The 20,592-nt window shown below is 42.9% G+C and overlaps 1 protein-coding gene across 2 annotated transcripts in view; it reads left to right on the top strand.

Moving 5' to 3' along the window:
- The window catches only part of GRK5 (G protein-coupled receptor kinase 5), a 233,169-nt gene that overhangs the window by 136,807 nt on the left and 75,770 nt on the right, over nt 1-20,592 (top strand). For both annotated transcript variants that reach the window (XM_054035580.1, XM_054035581.1), the window contains exon 3: nt 9,541-9,653. In XM_054035580.1, the coding sequence (XP_053891555.1) occupies nt 9,541-9,653 (113 nt within the window). The remainder of the gene's footprint in view (nt 1-9,540; nt 9,654-20,592) is intronic.

Raw genomic sequence — 20,592 nt, 5'->3', positions numbered from 1 at the left:
ACATGAGGATGGACTACAAGCTGTCAGGAACAGTATCCCTGATGAGGCCACAGCAAGCCTGGTGGCTGAGCTTTGTGACTTTGTCCTCACCCACAACCACTTCAGATTTGGGGACAACTTATACCTTCAAGTCAGTGGCACTGCTATGGGTACCCGCATGTCCCCACAGTATGCCAACATTTTTATGGCTGACTTAGAACAACGCTTCCTCAGCTCTCGTCCCCTAGTGCCCCTCCTCTACTTGCGCTACATTGATGACATCTTCATCATATGGACCCACGGAAAGGAGGCCCTTGAAGAATTCCACCTGGACTTCAACAATTTCCACCCCACCATCAACCTCAGCCTGGACCAGTCCACACAAGAGATCCACTTCCTGGACACTACAGTACAAATAAGTGATGGTCACATAAACACCACCCTATACCGGAAACCTACTGACCGCTATACGTACCTACATGCCTCCAGCTTCCATCCAAGACACATCATACGATCCATTGTCTACAGCCAAGCCCTAAGATACAACCGAATTTGCTCCAACCCCTCAGACAGAGACAAACACCTACAAGATCTTTATCAAGCATTCGTAAAACTACAATACCCACCTGGGGAAGTGAGGAAACAGATTGACAGAGCAAGACGGGTACCCAGAAATCACCTACTACAGGACAGGCCCAACAAGGACAATAACAGAACACCACTGGCCATCACATACAGCCCCCAGCTAAAACCTCTCCAGCGCATTATCCACGACCTACAACCTATCCTGGAAAATGATCCCTCACTCTCACAGACCTTGGGAGGCAGGCCAGTCCTTGCTTACAGACAACCCCCCAACCTGAAGCAAATACTCACCAGCAACTACACACCACACCACAGAAACACCAACCCAGGAACCTATCCCTGTAGCAAACCTCGTTGCCTACTCTGTCCCCATATCTACTCTGGCAACAGCATCAGAGGACCCAACCACATCAGCCACACCATCAGGGGCTCATTCACCTGCACATCCACTAATGTCATATATGCCATCATGTGCCAGCAATGCCCCTCTGCCATGTACATTGGCCAAACCGGACAGTCCCTCCGCAAAAGAATAAATGGACACAAATCGGACATCAGGAATGGTAACATACACAAGCCAGTAAGTGAACACTTCAATCTCCCTGGTCATTCTATCACAGATTTAAAAGTCACTGTCATTGAACAAAAAAACTTCAGAAACAGACTTCAAAGAGAAACAGCAGAACTAAAATTCATTTGCAAATTCAACACCATTAATCTGGGCTTGAATAGGGATTGGGAGTGGCTGGCTCACTACAGAAGCAGCTTTTCCTCTCCTGGAATTGACACCTCCTCATCTATTATTGGGAGTGGACTACATCCACCCTGATTGAATTGGCCTTGTCAACACTGGTTCGCCACTTGTGAAGTAACTCCCTGCTCTCCATGTGTCTGTATATAATGCCTGCATCTGTAGCTTTCACTCTATGCATCCGAAGAAGTGAGGTTTTTACTCACGAAAGCTTATGCCCAAATAAATCTGTTAGTCTTTAAGGTGCCACCAGACTCTTTGTTGTTAATATAAAAAGAGAATCTGTTGTGATCTGTTGGGCTCAATGTCTACTGCATGGATTTGGATTACAAGTAATTAGCTAGGAATTTTAAGACTATCTAGTACAGGGGTCGGCAACCTTTCAGAAGTGGTGTGCCGAGTCTTCATTTATTCACTCTGATTTAAGGTTTCGCGTGCCAGTAATACATTTTAATGTTTTTAGAAAGTCTCTTTCTATAAGTCTATAGCTAAACTATTGTTGTATGTAAAGTAAATAAGGTTATTAAAATGTTTAAGAAGATTCATATAAAATTAAAATGCAGAGCCCCTCGGACCGGTGGCCAGGACCCGGGCAGTGTGAGTGCCACTGAAAATCAGTTCGCGTGCTGCCTTTGGCACACATGCCATAGGTTGCCTCCCCGATCTAGTAGCACTTTGTGCTATATAGAAGCGTGAAATCTGAGGATTCAATTCTTCAAAGAATAAACATGTTTTCCTCCTTGTGCTGCACCTGTTGTTGTTATTGTTCAGGCCTTATTATACTGGACCTTAAATCCCCGGCACTAGCCACTCTGAGTGATGCGCATCTCAACTCAGGGACATTCACTCATACACCGAAGTATTCCTTAGAACTGGGTGAGCTGGGACTGAATTTCTTCCTCTTCCTAGATAATCACCACTGTCTATGTTGGTTTCAGGCTAGCCAAAAGCAGTGTGCTTATAGGAGGATTTTCTCTGAGACACTAGCAATTGAAACAATATTAAATCAATCACTCCTGAAGAAGTTGACTGATACATAGACAATCTAATCTAATCTATCACAGTTATGTGGTCCTATTACCATAGTATCAGCTCACAACCCTTAACATACACCTCTACCTCGATATAACGCTGTCCTCGGGAGCCAAAAAATCTTAACGCGTTATAGGTTAAAACGTGTTATATTGAACTTGCTTTGCTCCACCGGAATGCGCAGCCCCGCCCCCCCCCAGAGCACTGCTTTACCACGTTATATCCAAATTCGTGTTATATCGAGGTAGCGATGTATTTATCCTCACAACATGCCTGTGAGGCAGGGAAGTGCTATTATCCCCATTTTGCAGATGGAAATATTGTGCGCCACTGAGCAGTGTGTGCAGCATTATCTGTAGTGGTGAATGGAGTCTGTCTATATTCAACAATTATAATGTGACTAGCATCATACTTTCTGGGGATCTCCTGGGTGAACTGAGTTATAACTTTTTCTTCCTCTTGTGTTCGCTCTTAAAAATGTCTAGATTAGGGTGACCAAATAGCAAGTATGAAAAATCTGGACAGTTTTTTTTTTTTTTTCGAGGGGGAGGGAAAGTAAAGTTGCATATATAAGACAAAGCCGTTATTATTGGGACGTCTGGTCACCCTTGTTTAGATCTTATATTCTGATTCGCTTGGTTAATTTTTAGGCCACGATTTTCAAAAGTGACTAGTGATTTTGAATGCCCAGCTTGAGACATCTTAAAGGGGCCTGCTTTTCAGAGGGCGAGTTCTCAGCACTGTCTGAACCCACAGACTGCCACATTCACCTGATGGTAAAACAGGTAAGACCTATGTTGCACACCCACCAACTTGCCTGCAGTATTCCTCCTAAGTCACCAAGCAAATGACTCTCCTCCCACTGTAAATACTTTTCCAGCCGGTGGAGCTGGGGCAACAATGTCCCTGCCTCCCCATTAAGAATGAAATACGCTATGAGCCATGGAACTGTATTTTGGATTTTTCACAGATAACAATGCTGAACTCCTGTATGGTGCTTTTCTTATTGCAGATTGCAAATATGTGGGTCCCCGGTAAGCCTTAGGCAGCTCTTGTTGGCTCTCAGATCTATGGTGATAAAGAACAGAAGAGAAGAGAAGAGAATAATTGGGGGAGCTCTCGTGTAAATGAGGCTGATGTTGGCCCTTTAATTTTGAACACAAGGATGGTCTTTTGTAGTGAAACACATTTCTTATAGGAGATGAAAACCCATATTTGATAGAATGTAATAGCTGGCGTCTCAACTTTGCACCTTATTTTAAAATATAACAGCAACACAGACACTGTTAATAATGCAATCAAAGCATTTTAAGCCCTTTTAAATCATGCACAAAGAAGCCTTTGATAGGAAGCAACTTTCATCACCCTCAAAGACTGGATGGATTAGTATGCTCTGTTTATTATGTTTATATGTAGGTAGTTATAATTTCACATTCGACTGGAGAAGGGCAAGAATAAATTATAGCAGGTAAGCCCTAGTGTTAGACTTACTGGTTTTAAAAGGAAAAACATATTCCTTTTAAAAGTGTCTCTAAATGGGGTTATTCAGTGTTGTAAAAGGTACTTTCCATTATGATGCTGATGGTACACATAACAATTATGTTACATTTTAAAGCACTGGTGTTTTTGTTTGGATAAGCAAATAGTATATTCCTTTAATATTTAATTTATTTCCTGCTTTTGTCATTTTTTGTGCTTTTGAGAGATTCCATTTTGTAAGCAAAGATGGAAAAAAATGGAGGTGATTTTTGTTTTGCAAAACCTATTTGGAGTCTAGGTTTGCAAAACCAATACGAAGGGCAGTTAGGATCTATTTTATCTGAACCATCCTAACTTTGAGTAGGGAACAGAGATGTTGGCTGAATGGTTCTGGTTTTGCCCCATCTCTAGAAAAAAGTTCAACACATGCCTATGCTGGTTCAGAAGCTGCATATTGTTCTGACATGTTTCAACACCTTGGGAAAAATTTGCACATTTGGTGTGATCTAGGGTGAGCAGATGTCCCGATTTTATAGGAACAGTCCCGATTTTTGGGTCTTTTGCTTATATAGGCTCCTATTACCCCTCACCCCCATCCTGATTTTTCACATTTGCTGTCTGGTCACCCTAGTTTGATCTTGCAATTTACACTAGACCTGAAAACATCAGAATAGTTTTGTCAGCCTAATGTCATTATCCCGCTCCAAATTTTTAGTCCTTCCCTAAAAAATAATAAAATCTATGTTGCAAAGATTTAAAAAAAAAATCCCCCCATCTGCCTCCAAAGATGTTTAGGCCCTCTTTAGAGCTGGTAGAAAATGTAATTATGTTGCATGAGATTTGGGGTGGGGGGAGGAATACATTTTCTTTTACCCAAAATCAAAGCCCACTTATTTTTATCAGTTTTCAAAAAACATTGTTGGTAATTTTTTTCAGTGTTTGGAAACAGTTTTACCTCCCTCCCTTCCCTCCCCCCCCCCCACCCCCAAAGTTTTACCAAGAGTAAAACAATGTTAATGGAAACCATTTTTTTATTTATTTGCAAAAAGGTTGACCAAAATGAAATTTTGGAAATGGGACTATTCACGTGCTTAAATTTAGGAATATCCTGTTAAGTACTTTCCTGAATTGGGGCCTTAATCAAAAGACCTGTTTTATAGAAACATCTCCCAGGGAACTAGCTTAGCCTTTTGACAGTGAACAGTAGTGACCTCTGCTTTTCAAGACATAATTCGCTCAATGAAAATGCTGTTGGCTAATTCCAAATGTTCGAGTGGTGTTTAAAGTGTGGAACTCTGATCTCTTAATATAGAAATTACCAAATAAATATACAATAAACCTAGAGTGAATACAATTTATCCCCTAGTATTTGTTACTATATTTTATTTAAATCTTTTCTGCCGTCTTTTTAATAGCCTCCTCTATTAATCTGGACAGTTGCTTAATTGGGATGATAAACAGTTCACTGGCAGGTCTACTGTATTTGCCAATTCTAAATAAAGAAACTGAAAGGTTAAAACTAACTGACCTCCTATAGTTTTCATCCCTCCCTTTTTAAAGATCCATTCTGCCTGCGTGTGACCTTGCAGGTGTTAAAGCAAAAGTCTTCCAAAATGGGAGGGGCAGTCGGCAAGAGATATTGCTCTCAGAATTGTTTTAGTTCCACTGCGTCATCACAAACATATGGTTTCACTTCCAAATGTTTAACATTTCCTTCCATTTCCTCAGGAAATCGTTCTTTCTGGTTTTTAAATTTTTGCAACTGGATGGATATCTTTATTGGCAGCCATACAGAAAATGACACAATAATTAAACCCAGTCCAAGATAGGCTTCTGATCATATGATCTGCCCAGCGATCTGTCTTTTCCCTTCCTGGCTGCTAGTCTGTTGTCAAGAATCTGGACATGCAATTACAGCACAGCTTGCTTTGGTTTTGCACTTGTTTAATATAACAAAATTGTCACCTTCTGGGCTTGAGCTGAGACATATGGTTTTACTTCTTAGTCCAGAACATGGTCCATATATCCCAAAATATTAATGCAGGCCAGAATCCTGCAACTGACTGAGCAGGGTCAATTGCAAGATCAGGGCCTAGGAGGAAAAAATTATGTCACCTAAAAGGAATGAAAACACTTACGCCATTTATTTATGTTACCTATCAAATATATCCCGTTTTTTTTTTTTAATCAAAGACAGGATGACTCCAGGGAATTGGACTTGAGTCTTGTGTTTAGCTGGTGTTATTACTAGTATTTCCTTTTTCCTCCTTAAGAATGGGTTAACATGTTCATGTGCTGGCCGTGTTATATAGCTATAGTAACAGGTGTGTGTTCATTTATTCTCCATTTTATATTATCCATAAAAATAATGTTTAACTTGCTTCATAATGTTTCCTGTATCTTGTATGCCATAATGTCAGTCGGTTGAATGCATGAGTCTTATAGATTATTCAGACAATATATATGTTCAAATACTAGTCTTTAATGATATTATAAGCATTCTAGGGTGAATGTTTCCCATACTATCCTATTTTGACAAATTTTAAAAAGCTGCATATATTTTTGCACTATAAATAATTATGCTATCCATAAAATAAGGCTATACAAGAAGAAACATTTAAAAGCATCAAATGTTTACATATATGTGTACATTTATGCTGTATTTTACTACATGGATTCATACATTTAATCTATATTAAGAAATATTACCTTTTGCACTGTTCACTTTATATTGTCTTGGCTTCAGAGCGATCATAGTAGAGTTTGGGACTTTTAGAAGGACTTGATTCCTAATTTGGGGAATTATTTGGGAAAATTAGCACTGCGTGACAGAGAGACTCAGGATGTTTTTTTCTGAATGTACATTATGCACAATAAGCACACAATTACTGCTAACTTGGAACTGAGACAGCAAATGCAGCAAAAGGTTTCTATGTAATTCCACCTTCAGAACTCCTGCTAAACCTCATCTGAGGCTCAGCACATTTAGTTTGCCACAGGTTTCTGTTTCTGCTCCCCTATTGCATTGCAAACTCCTATTGAATTTGCTGCCCACTCTGATCCTGGTCCAGGAAAGAATTTAAGCACATGCTTAAAGTGCATGCACATATTTCAAGTTAAGCACTTACTTAAATACTTTGATGGATAAAGGCTTGTGCCAGGTCTCTTTCAGCATCATTGTTTTCCAGGTCAAAGGATTCTCATTTTTATGTCCTCACTTGAATTGAGCAAGTTCTCCTTTGATTGCCATTGCTCTGCACGTGTCTTCTGTTTAGAAACCTACAGGTTTGAGCTGCATAACCCATGCAGCACGTGAAAGGGCCACCATCAAGGCAGTGAGGTCTAAAATTCAGCATTCTGATTTTCTCTCAGTACATGCCTGTGTCATGCTGTTCCATGCTGTGTGCCCAGCCAATACAAACACACCAGCACCACACGTTGTTGTTAGTGGGTGGTCCAGAGGACAAGTTAAGATTAAAATCATGGGCGGCCCATATAAGAGGCCAGGAGAGGCTAAGCCTCCCCTAACAGCTCGCCTGCCACCTTTGGAGCATACCACCACAGCCAAAAGGGTACCCTGGCTGTGGACCCGCCCACCCTATGCCCCGAGACCCTGCTCCTTCTCGTCCTCTTCTGCCTGAAGCCCCACCTTTGCTCCCGCTCGTCCTGTCCCCACACCACCCACATGGGGGCCTCGGAGAGGCGCCGAAGAGGCATGCGTGAGTGGTGAGCAGCTGGCTGGCAGGTGGGCTGAAGGGGGGCCTCAGGGAAGGGGGCAAAGAGGCAGAAGAGGCGGGTGGGGTGGAGAATGGGCGGGGTTTCGGGGGGAGGAGGCCAAGCAGGGGCAAGCCTTGGGGTGGGGCCATGGTCCAGGCAGGCTCAGTCTCCCCAAATGGAGGAGTCATGTGCCGTCCATGATTAAAATAACGATACGCCATTCATTTTTGGGTGCTTGGCAAATATATGACTATGGTCCAACTTGTCCAGTATCCTGTCTCTGACAGCCATCGGTACCCGATGCATCAGATCACAGGCACTGACTTTTGTTTTTGCCGGTGGGTGCCCCTTTATGTCCCATCCCCTCTGGGGGAAGACGCTGAGCATGGGCGGGGCCTTGGCGCAGAGTAGGGGGTAGGACCTCTGTCTGGGTGCCGGGGCCCACAAAAGATTAATCTAGCCCTGCGGGTGCTGCGCAACCCCTCTTATTTTTCAGTGGGTGCTTGAACTCCAGAGCACCCACGGAGTCGGCACTTATGCATCAGAGGATGATGCAAGAAAACCTGCAATCCATACGCATGGGTGTATTCAATCACTAGACTTGTGACCAGCCCTTACATAGGAGGTGGAGGTGTTTGGCTCCCCCTGCCTTTACAACCCATGCAAAAGCTGGCTGTAATCTGGCCATACGTGAGCAAGTCCAATATCTGATATATATTTCACCTGGGGCTTACATCCAGTTATTGCAGGGGATGGGCATGACGAAATCAGCTCTAGTGGGTAAAAAGCCTATTCTGGGTATGTAGAATCTCCAGTAAATGGATGGTTCATTCACAGATTCCTGTGTTCACCTATGTTTTTCCTACTAGTGGAGGGGGGTGGGGGGGAATAAATGCACAAGCTACTACAGCTGTAAGATAGAAGTAACCCAGGCGCTGACAACTTGTGTGGGTTTTGTATGTCTGTTTGCAGTGTTATGTTATGTGTTGGGAAGTGAGTTGTTTCCATAATAACAGTGACTGCCATATGGCAACGAGGAAGGCGGTGAGAAGAACGCTTAAGGCAACACAATATGTTGTTTGACATTTTGTGTATTTTTAAAGGAATAATATATCTTGTGTGTGTGCAGCAGCTAGACTAGTGTTTAATGCTGATCTTGCAAAGCTAACATTTGATACCAGCTGGTTTATACTTGTGCCATGTCCATTTGTGGTACTCTTTTTCTTTTTCCTCGTTTTCCTTTTAAATATTGATTCATAAAGTGCTTTTCACTGTAGTCAGATTGCTGTTCAGTGCTGTACAATGATGGAACAACAATTAAAAATACCATAAAGCAGTAGGGGAAATAAACTTCTAAAGGAGGGCGCCATGTGAAACTCAATCTCATCAGTAAGATGTTGTATGTGCAAAGCCCTGGTTACTGCCCAATGAACAGATAGCACAGATTTTTAAATACTTTAAAAATATATATACCTATAAATACATGTATATTAGAATAGGGCTTTAGTCACAAAGTCAAACCCAAATTTTCCCAGAGTTTTGCAGCATTCTGACCTACATTTAAATATATGGAGAACTGGGAATAGGGCTATTGCAAGTTCCCGTTAATTCCAAACTTTGATGCAACTACATGTGTAAATTCACTTTTTCAAGGCTTCTGGTAACTCTCCCCCCCTTTCCCCACGATGGTAACCAATATGGGAATTGCCTTCTCTGATTCTATATAACTCCAGAAATGAAAGGTCAAAAATTGCTGTCTTACCATGGCTGAATGGCATGAGCAGGACTTTTTGCCTGCACTAGGACTGTAGAATTGAGCGCATGGTAGCCTCACGGGTCCAGTGTTTTTGGCTTTGATTTTCCAAGGGGGGGTTATGGTTTTGGAGTGTTTTTACTGCGCTCACTTACGGTGTTTTAAAATTGTAGCCAGCCCAAAACACACAAAGAGGATCTTCAGCTTTTTACACTCTTTTTTCTTCTTCTTTTATTGCCTCTAGAGAGAGATTATTACAGTTTATGCGACAAGCAGCCAATTGGAAGGCTTCTCTTTCGGCAGTTCTGTGAAACTCGACCGGAGCTTGAGTGTTGCATTAGGTTCCTTGACTCGGTGGTAAGTTAATTCTTCTGATATTTGCAGTGCTTTATTGAACTCTGTTCCTTGGTAATGAACTTAAGAACATCAGTGTAGGAGTACAAAAAATAAACCATTGTTCTTAAGAAGTAACATTCTCTACATGAGCACAAAGATGTGAGCCTTCCACGTGTTAGGCTCCTGCAGAATATTTTGTTTGTCACCATTAATATCTCTATCAGGTCAACAGTCAAAACATTTTTTTGTCCCTTTACAAAAGCTTCTTCCTGACATCCAGCAATCATTGTAAATCTTTACTATAAAATGTATTGGAAAATACAGGGTTTTTAATATTATTTAATTGACATTTCTGATCCCATCATACTTAAAAAGGAACAATTTGTATTGGCCATCTGGGAACTCAGTGTAAGAAAGTGTAAGACATTTTTTAGCTTGATAGAAATCATAAAAAGAATGTTAATGCTATTTGACCAAAATCTTTATGTAGACTCTGATCATGTGATTTGGTGGCACAAGCAGACTGCTGAGTTCATGCAAGATCAGGATCTCATTAAAGACTGACTCTTTCTTTGGATTGTTTATCCAATATTAAATGGGATGGCAATTGGTTCTAAGTGTCGTGTGTTAGCCTACCATGCTGCCTTGCCTCTGTAACAAACAATAAAGCAACTTTTAGCAATATACCTTTCATAAGCAGGCTTGGAAATGCTCTACACTCTGCCTAGAACACAGAGACCCACATGTAAAAAATGGCCTTACAGTTGCACCCACCACTTTTTATGTCTCTACTTTTGCAGATGCACCAATGTGGATTTGCATGCATCAATGCTTGCACATGCATCAGAGAATTACACACTCCGACTCTTAGATATGAAGGGCGGTGGGTGCAGTTTTAGAGGTCAGATTGCGATCCCTTTGATCTCTGGGCTCACAACTTGCAAATACATTTCACAGTTTCCTCATGCTATGGTGGGTGCTCACATGTCTGAACTTTCAGATTGCTGAGTAGAGCGAAAAGGTTACTATTTCCTTTAAGAATATATCTAAGATTGCACTGTTATGCTGCACCTCTGTCATAGGAGGACAGCGAAGGAGCCAAAATCATTATTTTTCAATGGAAAGTGTAGTGCCTAAACATTCTGTGACAGTAGCCATCATGTAGTTGTCATAGAGTAGCTATGGAGTAGATTCTGTAGGGTAGCCAGATAGCTTCCATCTTGAACTCCCGCTGCCATATAGCTACGTTTGTTAGCTACTGCACACTGGTGCCTGCTAGAAAACCTGTGGGCAGCAGGGGGAGGGCAGGCAGAAGTTGCTGTCATAGAATGACTCTGTTCATCCTTCATTGAAACACAAGCCATCTTTGGGATGGATTTTGGCCTCTATACAACAGTTTAGTTCAGGAAATGGGGACAGACGTGTACAGTGGTCTTTGCCTGCCTGATGAAAGTGCCTTTAGTCATCCATTTAAAATGTGTGAAAATTATTTCTTACCTTTTGGTTTGGGAGACAACAAGAAGAAAGAATGATCTTTGGTTTCTGTGTGTTTTCCATTTAAAAGAAAACAGGAAGTTTTCGAAATTCAGAGGGGTTACAAAATTTAGGGGCTTTGTGTGCCACTATTATCTATTATGAATAGGCTTAGAAGGGTTACATTTCTATCAATAAATGTTGATTTCACCATACACACAAAAACCAACAGAAAAAATATTTCCATTGATGATAATTGAACTTTACAGATAGGCAAAGTAAGAAAAGTGCTGCTAGAGAACTTACTTGAGTTTAATTTAAGGATGTTTGCTTTGTTTGTTTTGACATGTGATGTTGACTAATTGTGTTTTAATGGTTATAAAGCTTTAACTCTTTGAATCTCAGTATGTTGTAGTGTCATTAAATAATTGTTGTCTGAGACCCCATCCCCTCCCCAATTTCTTGCAATTATACAAAAATGATCAAAACACTTATGCTTAAAATTAAACATGGGTATTGTCTGTCAGAATTGTTTTTTTAAACCAAATTCTGTATTTGTAGCATTTGTATTCCAGGAATGCCTAGAAGCCTCAGAGATCAGGGTCCCATTGTGCTAGTCCTGTACAGACACACAGTAAGAGAAAGCCTAGGCCTTGAAGAGCTTACAGTCTAAATAGATAAGAGAGACAAAGGCTGGGCGAAAAGAAGTATTATTATCCCCACTAGGGTGTATATCATCCTGTCACAACAACACAATCAACTTTACAGTACAACATGATAACCTTTCTGTACACAAAGTACTGGGAATATTGCTGGAGTCATTCTTGGAGTTCAGGGGAGCAAACTGCCTCACCCTTCTGCACCTTAGCCTGAGATCCTGAGAGTGAAACCAGCTCTGGCATTTCAATATCCTCCCAGCTGTAGTGCAGTGTTTGTGGGTATGTCTACTTTGCAATTAAACACCTGCAGTTGGCCGGGGTCAGCTGACTCAGGTTCACAGGGCTCAGGCTGTGGGGCTATAAAACTGCAGTGTAGATGTCTGGGCTCCAACTAGACCAACCCATCCCGCGCCGGTCCAGTCCAAGTCCAGACATCTACAGTGCAATTTTACAAGCCCCACGAGCCCGAGTTAGCTGACACAGGCCAGCCGTGGGTGTTTTATTGCAGTGTAGACATACACTTAGACAAGAATACCATGAAAGGTTGAGAGGGGGCTGGTAAGGGAAATGGTTGTGTCTAAAATCTCCAAACCCCAATTACCCAAGACAAATATCCCAAGACCCTTCTGCAGGCATGCCCTTGGCAAACACCCTTTGCTTGCTGCTCTGGCCCTTAACTGTCTTGTGTACTATTGCAATAATTCAGTTTAGCCAAGAGATCTGTATTCACAGTCCAACTGAGCTCACCAATAATTGGTTGAACAAAATGACTGAGCTATATGAAGGTCTGAATAGTCACTCTCTTATCTTTGAACATCTTTGATGGTTTTTGTTTATTGATTTCAACTTCTGTAAAAGTTTGCTGACCACTGGTGAAATGTTCTATATTATCCAACCTTCACTATCTAAAGCAGGAAACACAACAAAATTTGTTTTTACTTAGTACCAAACAAAGATGAAAAATAATTTAAAATACTCAGCTCTTCATTGGAAGATCTCCGAGCACTCTGCAGGATGGCAAGTATTTTTATCCCTGTTTTATGGAGAGAGAGAGAGAGAGAGAAACTGAAGCACAGAGAGGTTAAGTGACTTGCCCAAGGTTGCACAGCAAATCAGTGGTGCAGCCCAGAATACACCTATATCTCCTCTCCCAGTCCCCTGCTTTAACCACTAGACCATACTGCTTCCAAAAGCAGGCAACAATAAATGCTGTGTGTGATTTACAAGCACAGGTTGGAGTGGAAACTGCAAGCTGAGGAGTTCTGTCAGACAGTCACCAACCTACCCATAATCTCTCTTTTCCATATGCAAGTCAGACCCAGTTTAGAGAGAACTTTCTGACTCCTCTGATTTCAAACTTCAGTGGTATTGACATTACAGATTGAGAAAAGTCCCTCCTTTACATGGCATTTATTTCAGCTGTCACGAGCACCCAACATGATCTCTTGGGGAGATTGATTATAGGGTATATTATAAATTCGGATTTTTTAAGTGTTCCATTTTTATAAAAAAGCACGTTCCACAATCACTAACGTTAGCACAGGAAACGGATTCCTCTTGCTGATGCAATTGTTGGGTTGTTTCAGTTAGAATGTGACCAGGGACGTTGACCAGATAAAAATCTCTGCGCAGTGATTTACATCTCTGTCAAGCGAGTGCTGCACGGGTATGAAATGCTGCTGAATCACACTAGTAGCATTATACACTCGTTTTGCCCAGGTGTAACTGACTACACAAGGTGCAAGGCAGAGGAGAATCAGGGCCTACACTTTCAAATGGACTTATCTGTGTTACCAATTCAGGGCCTGATCCAAAGCCCTTTCAAGTCAGTTGGGGCAAGTTGTGTCAGTGTGGGTAGAGAACAATGTGGAGGAATGGGAATGGAGGGGAAGACATGAATGACAGTGATAAGAACACAAGATTGCATCTATGACGATGGATAAGATTTTCAAAAGCACTCAACATTGGCTTAACTCTTCTCCCATTGAAATCCAGGGCAAACCCCCCCCTTGTCTTCAATAAGGGCAGAGTTAGGTCAACCCTGAGCTCTTTTGAAAATCCCACCCTGCAAAAATGAATACAATATTTTGTTGAAATTAACAACTTGTTGGACTTAGCATTAAATAGAGATGAAATGTAAAGATTTGAATGCTTGTCTCCTTTGTACACGATGTCCTCTCTGCCAAATAATGTGTTTCAGTCACAGATATGCATACAGGCCAAAATTTCCAATTTATCTGGCTTTATTTTTAAACATGAAGATAGGGCCCTAATATTAGCATTAGTCTTGATTTAAAAATTATCAGTGATGGAGAATCCACCACGACCCTTGGTAAATTGTCAGAGGTTTAGTACCCTCATGGTCAAAAATTTACACCTTATTTCCAATCTGAATTTGCCTAGCTTCAACTTCCAGACATTGGATCATGTTATACCTTTCTCTGCTAGACTGAAGAGATCAGTATTAAATATTTGTTCCCCGTGTAGATACTTAGAGACTATAATCAAGTCACCCTTAACCATCTCTTTATTAAGTTAAATAGATTGAACTCTCAGAGTCTATCACTATAAGGGAAGTTTTCTAATCCTTTAAACGTTCTTGTAGCTCTTCTTTGAGCCCTCTCCAATTTATCCACATCCTTCTTGAATTGTGTGCACCAGAACAGGATACATTATTCCCGCAGTGGTTACACCAGTGCCGAGTACCAAGGAGCAATTCCCAGAAGGATCAATTCAACATAAGAAGAGAAGAAAAAAATGGAGAGGAGGGGCGTATGAGTAATGCTAGGCAAAGTGTCACACTAGAGCCCACTGCTAAGAAGGGCATCTGCCAAAAGGGAAGTTGTGGCTCTGAACCAAAAACCATGCCACAATTTTGTAAATCAACCTTTCTCAAACAGAATAAACTACCAGACAGTTAAAACTGGTCGCCCTGTGTTTTAAATGTTTCCTAGCAATGCGTTGCAAGGCGTTGAGATTGTGATGCTGTTACACATTGGGGGCTAGGTGTGCTGTAGGACAGAATGTGCAGGAATGTGTCAATCTGTCCTACCACACAGAATTACAGCCCCGCTGCCAAGTGCTTCTCGGTAAGGAAGGCATGTGTGTGGAGAAAGCTTAGATATGTTCTCTGAGCTGTTTACAGTGAAACAGGCAGCCCTTAAAACGAATGAAGGATTTGTAGGGGTGGCTTGCAAGTAGCAATGCCCTACATTTGTAATAAAACCGGTGGTTTTAATATGCACAGAAAAAGGATGATTCTGTGGCTGAAAAACTGGGCTAGCACTTGGGAGAGCTGCTGTAGACTCCCTGTATGGCCGCAGGCAAGTCGCTCAATTTCTCTGTGCCTCAGTTCCCCATCTGTGCAATGGGGATAATAGGACTTCCTTTCTCCCACCCTCTGTCTGTCCTGTCTATTTATGTTGTAAGCTGTATGGGGCAGGACTGTTTCTGCTATGTGTACGAACAGCACTTAGGGCAATGGGGCCATGCTCTTGGCTAAGTAATATAAATCACAAGAGTGTCTTATCTCTGGCCTTTACCAGGCAGGAGGGACATGGGTCAATGTGTATGTGGTAGCCCAAAGTGCCCCAACATTGCCAGACTTTTGGCGAGTGAAACTTGCTGAAACTCCAAAGAGAGAAGTTGACTAAATTGTGTGAACCCAACAGCGAGCCCAGAACCAGCCCCGAAAATCAGGAGATGTCCTATGTCACCTGCACTCTAATCAGCTTTCCCTCTCACCTCATCCATCCCAAATCACCTGTAAACCACAGTGCTCTGGGCTGCCAAAGCCAAGGGACACAGCACTCAGATGCCACTCTATCAACAGGCATGGCAAGATTGCTAAAATATGGTGGTCAGCTGACAACAAAGTACGCCCCTCCGTCATCTGAAATCTATTCACTTCCCTTGGCCTCCTTAGCTGCTCCATCAAAATAGGTCCCTCCCCTAAATGAGAAAGGAGACCCCCAGCCTTGAATTGCAAGCATTCCCATCCTCCTGCTGAGAAGTCTTTATTCCACATCACACCACCATCTCCCCACCACCACCACACACCTGTATCCTCAAACATACGTATATAATATCTCCTATGTGTAAAACAGTCGTTTGCCAAACTCTTTGGTAGACTTCCAGAGGAAAGCATTGTTCAAAATGAAAGCTGTTATTACTGCAGCATGCTGTAGCTGGCTTATGATAAAATTAACTCTCTTGCAAACCCTTACAAGTTATTCATAGGCTGCCCTACCGGGTATTGTAGGAGCATGCTTACAAATATTGTAGCAAAGAAATATCTCTTTGTACCTTTTGAAAGAAAGTCCTTAAAATAAAGTTTTCCAGGACACATTTCCTGTGCTGGAGAGGGGATCAATAAGTAGCTGACCTGTTAGCTGTATACATTTCCTGTTCTCCAAGCCAGTAACTGCAGAACTAGAATATGATAATCCAGTGCAGGCTTTTGACATGAATATTTCATAAAATAATATACATACACAGGTGCTCTGACTTTCAGCAGGTCTCTGCTGTGTCATGATTTTCCTTTGGACTGGTCTACTGCCTATCTTGCAGCCTCCCTCAGTTCCCTCCCCTGCTTCCTCTACTCACTTTGCATTGAAGATTCCTAATCATTGGGGGGGGGGAGGGCTTTTCAGTTTATAACATGAGCCAGAGTGCGTCTGAGTGGAGGGAGTCGTGAACAGACTGGCTGACTCAGGCCAAGAGGAAAATAGGTTCCAAATCATTTCACCCACCCAAGAGCAGAGGTACATTGTACTTACTTACACTGTACTAATCTAAAAGAGCATCCTGAAAAAATGTAAGGTGAACGATTTAAGAATAGAGAACAGCCCAAGGGCCTGTCTAGGTTGTTTCTGCTGGAGCCAGGGGCTGGCAGTGGGGGTACAATTACCTCATGTGGAATTTTTCAGCTGAATGCTTCACTAGACATACATGTGGAAGGGGGGTAAAAATGATGAACAAGCATCCACTTTAATACCAGTTATTAAAAGTTACCCTTTCGTCTAGACTGTTTTCATTTGTTTAGTTTGATTCCTGCACATGGTATACAAACTGCAGAGTGTGTGTGTATATGAGGGATGGCGGGGGGGTAAACAGCACAGATAGTGATGTCTACCATTAAGGTTACCCAACATTTCCCGTTATAAGATCCTGGCTTTAGTTGCTTTATCACTTTGCCAAACTTTAACCATATGGGCTGAAGTTTTCCGTGCTGGATGTCTGCCTCAGGTTAAGTCATTTCATAGAACATGTTCAGGGGGAAATATGTTGTTTTGCCCATGTTACAAAAATTGTTACAGCCATGTAGCTGAAAAGTTGTAGTACCTCTATGCTGTGTATTAGTAACTTGAAATTTGGCAGGGGGGTTGCCTTGCTAACAGAGATGGGGTTTTTGTTGTCCTTGTGAAAATCCACCCAAATTTGGTCAAGTTATAAACCTCTAAAAAAAAATCTCATTTTGCACACACTCAGTAGAGACAGGTTAGACTTTCGCAACTAAATTCTCTGTGGAAGAATAGGCTGCCCCCATGTGTCCCCTTGTGTGTGGGGGGCGCTTCCTTCCAAGCCCTTTTACAGAGACTCCACATGCTTGTTCATCCAATTGCTACCTTTATAGGGGTCTGGGTTTATTCAGGCAATAACTCAAAAGTAATACTCAAAGTCCCGCAAATAATCTGTCCAAGGCATGGCTCTTACCTCAGAGCCTGGGTGAGTGAAAAGGCTTCTTCATCTAGTCCTTTTTCTTTTTTGTGAGTTCTCAAGGGGTGACCCACCTGGGGGTTTGGCTTGCAGCTGTCCTGCTCAGATCTGACTCCTCTGTAGACTTCCCAGGGTCAACTTCCTCAAACAACGGCTTCGGCTCTCTTTTATAAGGAACTAGCTGCTTCTGGTTGCCTCCCAGCACCAGGCATCTCTAGTTAGCTCATTTAGCTAGGGTTACCATATTTTGAGTGTCCAAAAGGAGGACACTCCACGGGGCCCCCAGCCCCGCCCACGCCCCAACTTCACCCCTTCCCCAAAGTCCCCGCCCGAACTCCGCCCCCTCCCCTGCTTCCCGCGAACATTTGATTTGCGGGAAGCCTGAAGCAGGTAAGGGGGGAGTGGGGGGAGGAGGCGCGGCCCAGTCTGGCCCCCCCGGCGTCTCCAGCCTGGGTCGGCTCGGGCCCTGGGGTGCCGGCCCCGGGCCAGCCCCTGGCCGAGCACCCCCGGCCCGCCCAGCACTGCCGGTCCCCGGCCCGGCCCCCGGCTCAGCACCGCCAGCCGCACCGCTGGCCCGGCCCCCGGCCCCCGTCTCGGCACCGCCAGCCCGGCCCCTGGCCCCCAGCCCAGCACTACCGGCCCCGCATGTCCCGATTTTCCCGGACATGTCAGGCTTTTTGGGATTTCCCCCCGGACGGGGATTTGGAGCCCAAAAAGCCGGACATGTCCAGGAATATCCGGACGTATGGTAACCCCAATTTAGCAAGCCTGCTCCAGGCTTGCAGTCTCCTGCAGACAGCTCCCAGCATGCTCCATCCCCTCCCAGTGCCTGTGTGCTGACCACACGGTTCGTGGGCCATCCCAACAGAGGCCTGAGCATGCTCCATTCTTGGGCTGCAGAGGCTGAGCAGGACTTTCACAGCAGTTGCTCCTCCAGTTTGCTGTGGGCTGTTGTGGTGCCAGGTATGAAAACTGAGGACAGGGAAACTGTTTCTCTCCATTATTCCCCCGGCTGCTGTCCAGGTGGCATGGAGGAGAAGGCAGAAGTGGCCTGACCTGAATGCAGAGAGGCAAGGAACAGATGGGGGAGAGGGAAGAGATACATGGCAGATGATAAGGAGGGTAGAAAACTTGCAGGAGAGGGGTTAGGAGCAGGTACTGGGGGTAGGGGTATGTCCACCTGGAAGATAACAGTCTTTTACTGCTGCTAGTTACTAGATTCCAACTCTGCTGATGACCCATGTGGGGGATCTGTATGGCTCCACATGACATTTAAGTTTTGGTGTCTTTTTTCAAGCTAGGAAATTGCTCACAATAAAAAACCTAAGTTAAAAGAATATTATTAAGGTTGCAAATGCAAGCACTCAAATGAAGAAATGCCAGAATTAAGATTGCTCATACAGTACATTAAGATACAGGGCAGGTCACCATGGTGTGCTACGGAGGTGTGGTTTCTAAAGCGCACTAACGTGTTGTGCACTAATTGGCCCATTCCCACCCTGCTGGGTGCACTAAAAGTTCCCTAGTGGACTTTAATGAATGTTAAAGCACCCTAGGGAACTTTGAGTATGCACCATGTTGCAATTGTAACTAATAATGCTATTCCTATTAATTATGTACTTTTAGACTGTAACCAGTCTTTCTAGTGCTGAGGAAGAAGGGGAGGGGTCTTGTGGTTAAAACACAAGATTGTGAGTCAGCAGACCTGAGTACTCGTCCGGGTTCCGGAACAAACTTTCAGTGGCCTTGGGCTATTCACTTAATCTGTCTGTATTTTTATAATTCAGGGGTAGGCAACCTATGGCATGCGTGCCGAAGGTGGCACGCGAGCTGGTTTTCAGTGGCACTCACCCTGCCCGGGTCCTGGCCACTGGTCCGGGTGGCTCTGCATTTTAATTTAATTTTAAATGAAGCTTCTTAAACGTTTTTAAAACCTTATTTACTTTACATACAATAATAGTTTAGTTATATATTATAGACGTATAGAAAGAGACCTTCTAAAAACGTTAAAATGTATTACTGGCACGCGAAACCTTAAATCAGAGTGAATAAATGAAGACTCGGCACACCACTTCTGAAAGGTTGCCGACCCCTGGTATAATTCTTCCTATTGTAACAATCTCTGGCAGAATATGCACAGGTGTCCCTGGAAAGCTGAATAGCATGCAAGTGACCCAGATTCGAACGTTTGAGCTAAAGGGGAATCTTTAATACTCACCAGTGTTAGGGTTTATCGGCCCATTTCAGATCTTCACTCTCATATCTGTCTGTCTGTCTGTCCCCTTAGTCTCTGAGAACCTCCTGAGAACTTAAAATAGAAATAACTATGAAAATCTCTTTAGTTGTTCCCAGCTGTAGGAGAAATAGGCTTAGTGTCGAGTGTGTGTGTGTGAAATTTGCTGCAGGAAAGCTAGTCAAAGAAATGAGTTTTGTATTTCGTTCCGTATGTAGTGAGGTCCATGGTCATTCCTATCTCTTGCGGGAGGGAGTTCCATAGCATATGTCCTGCTCCTGTTAAAGTTCTGTCTTCCTCTCTGCTTTGCCTACTGGCCAACAGTTTCATTGTTTTGGTAACTATAATGGGATGTCATGGTTGCAAAGGGAGAGTCGTTCTCATGGCAGCTAAAGACAATTCCCTGGTGGACTTTGAATATCTGAACAGAGACTTTGAACTAGACTCTAGTTAGTCAGGAGCCAGTTAAGAGAGTAAAGCACTGAGGTGACATGTTCACAGCATCCCAAATTGTTAAGCAGACAAGTTGCTGTGTTTTGTACCAGACGTAGCTTTCTCGAGGGAGGAGGGGGGGAGTCTTCATTGCTAGATCTAATAAATTGCAGTAATCACACTATGCGGAGAGTTAATCACAGCTGTTTGAGGAAGTTTGCTTTTGTCTTGAGGAGGGCAGTGATTTATATCCACTCCCAACAGATACGTGACATAATTCCTTTTACTACAGTCACTACCAAAGTTTAGTCAATGCAAAGCTTATCTTTAGGCATCTAGGATTGACAGGAATCCCATGAAACATTCTGGCACTAGTCCATAGCTATGGACAGACACTAACATCTTAAAATAAATTGAATATATATGGCATAGAGATCCAAATTTG

Source organism: Malaclemys terrapin, chromosome 7 (genome assembly GCF_027887155.1).
Source record: "Malaclemys terrapin pileata isolate rMalTer1 chromosome 7, rMalTer1.hap1, whole genome shotgun sequence".
Lineage (NCBI taxonomy): Eukaryota > Metazoa > Chordata > Testudines > Emydidae > Malaclemys > Malaclemys terrapin.
This window is presented reverse-complemented; position numbering and strand designations above follow the sequence as displayed.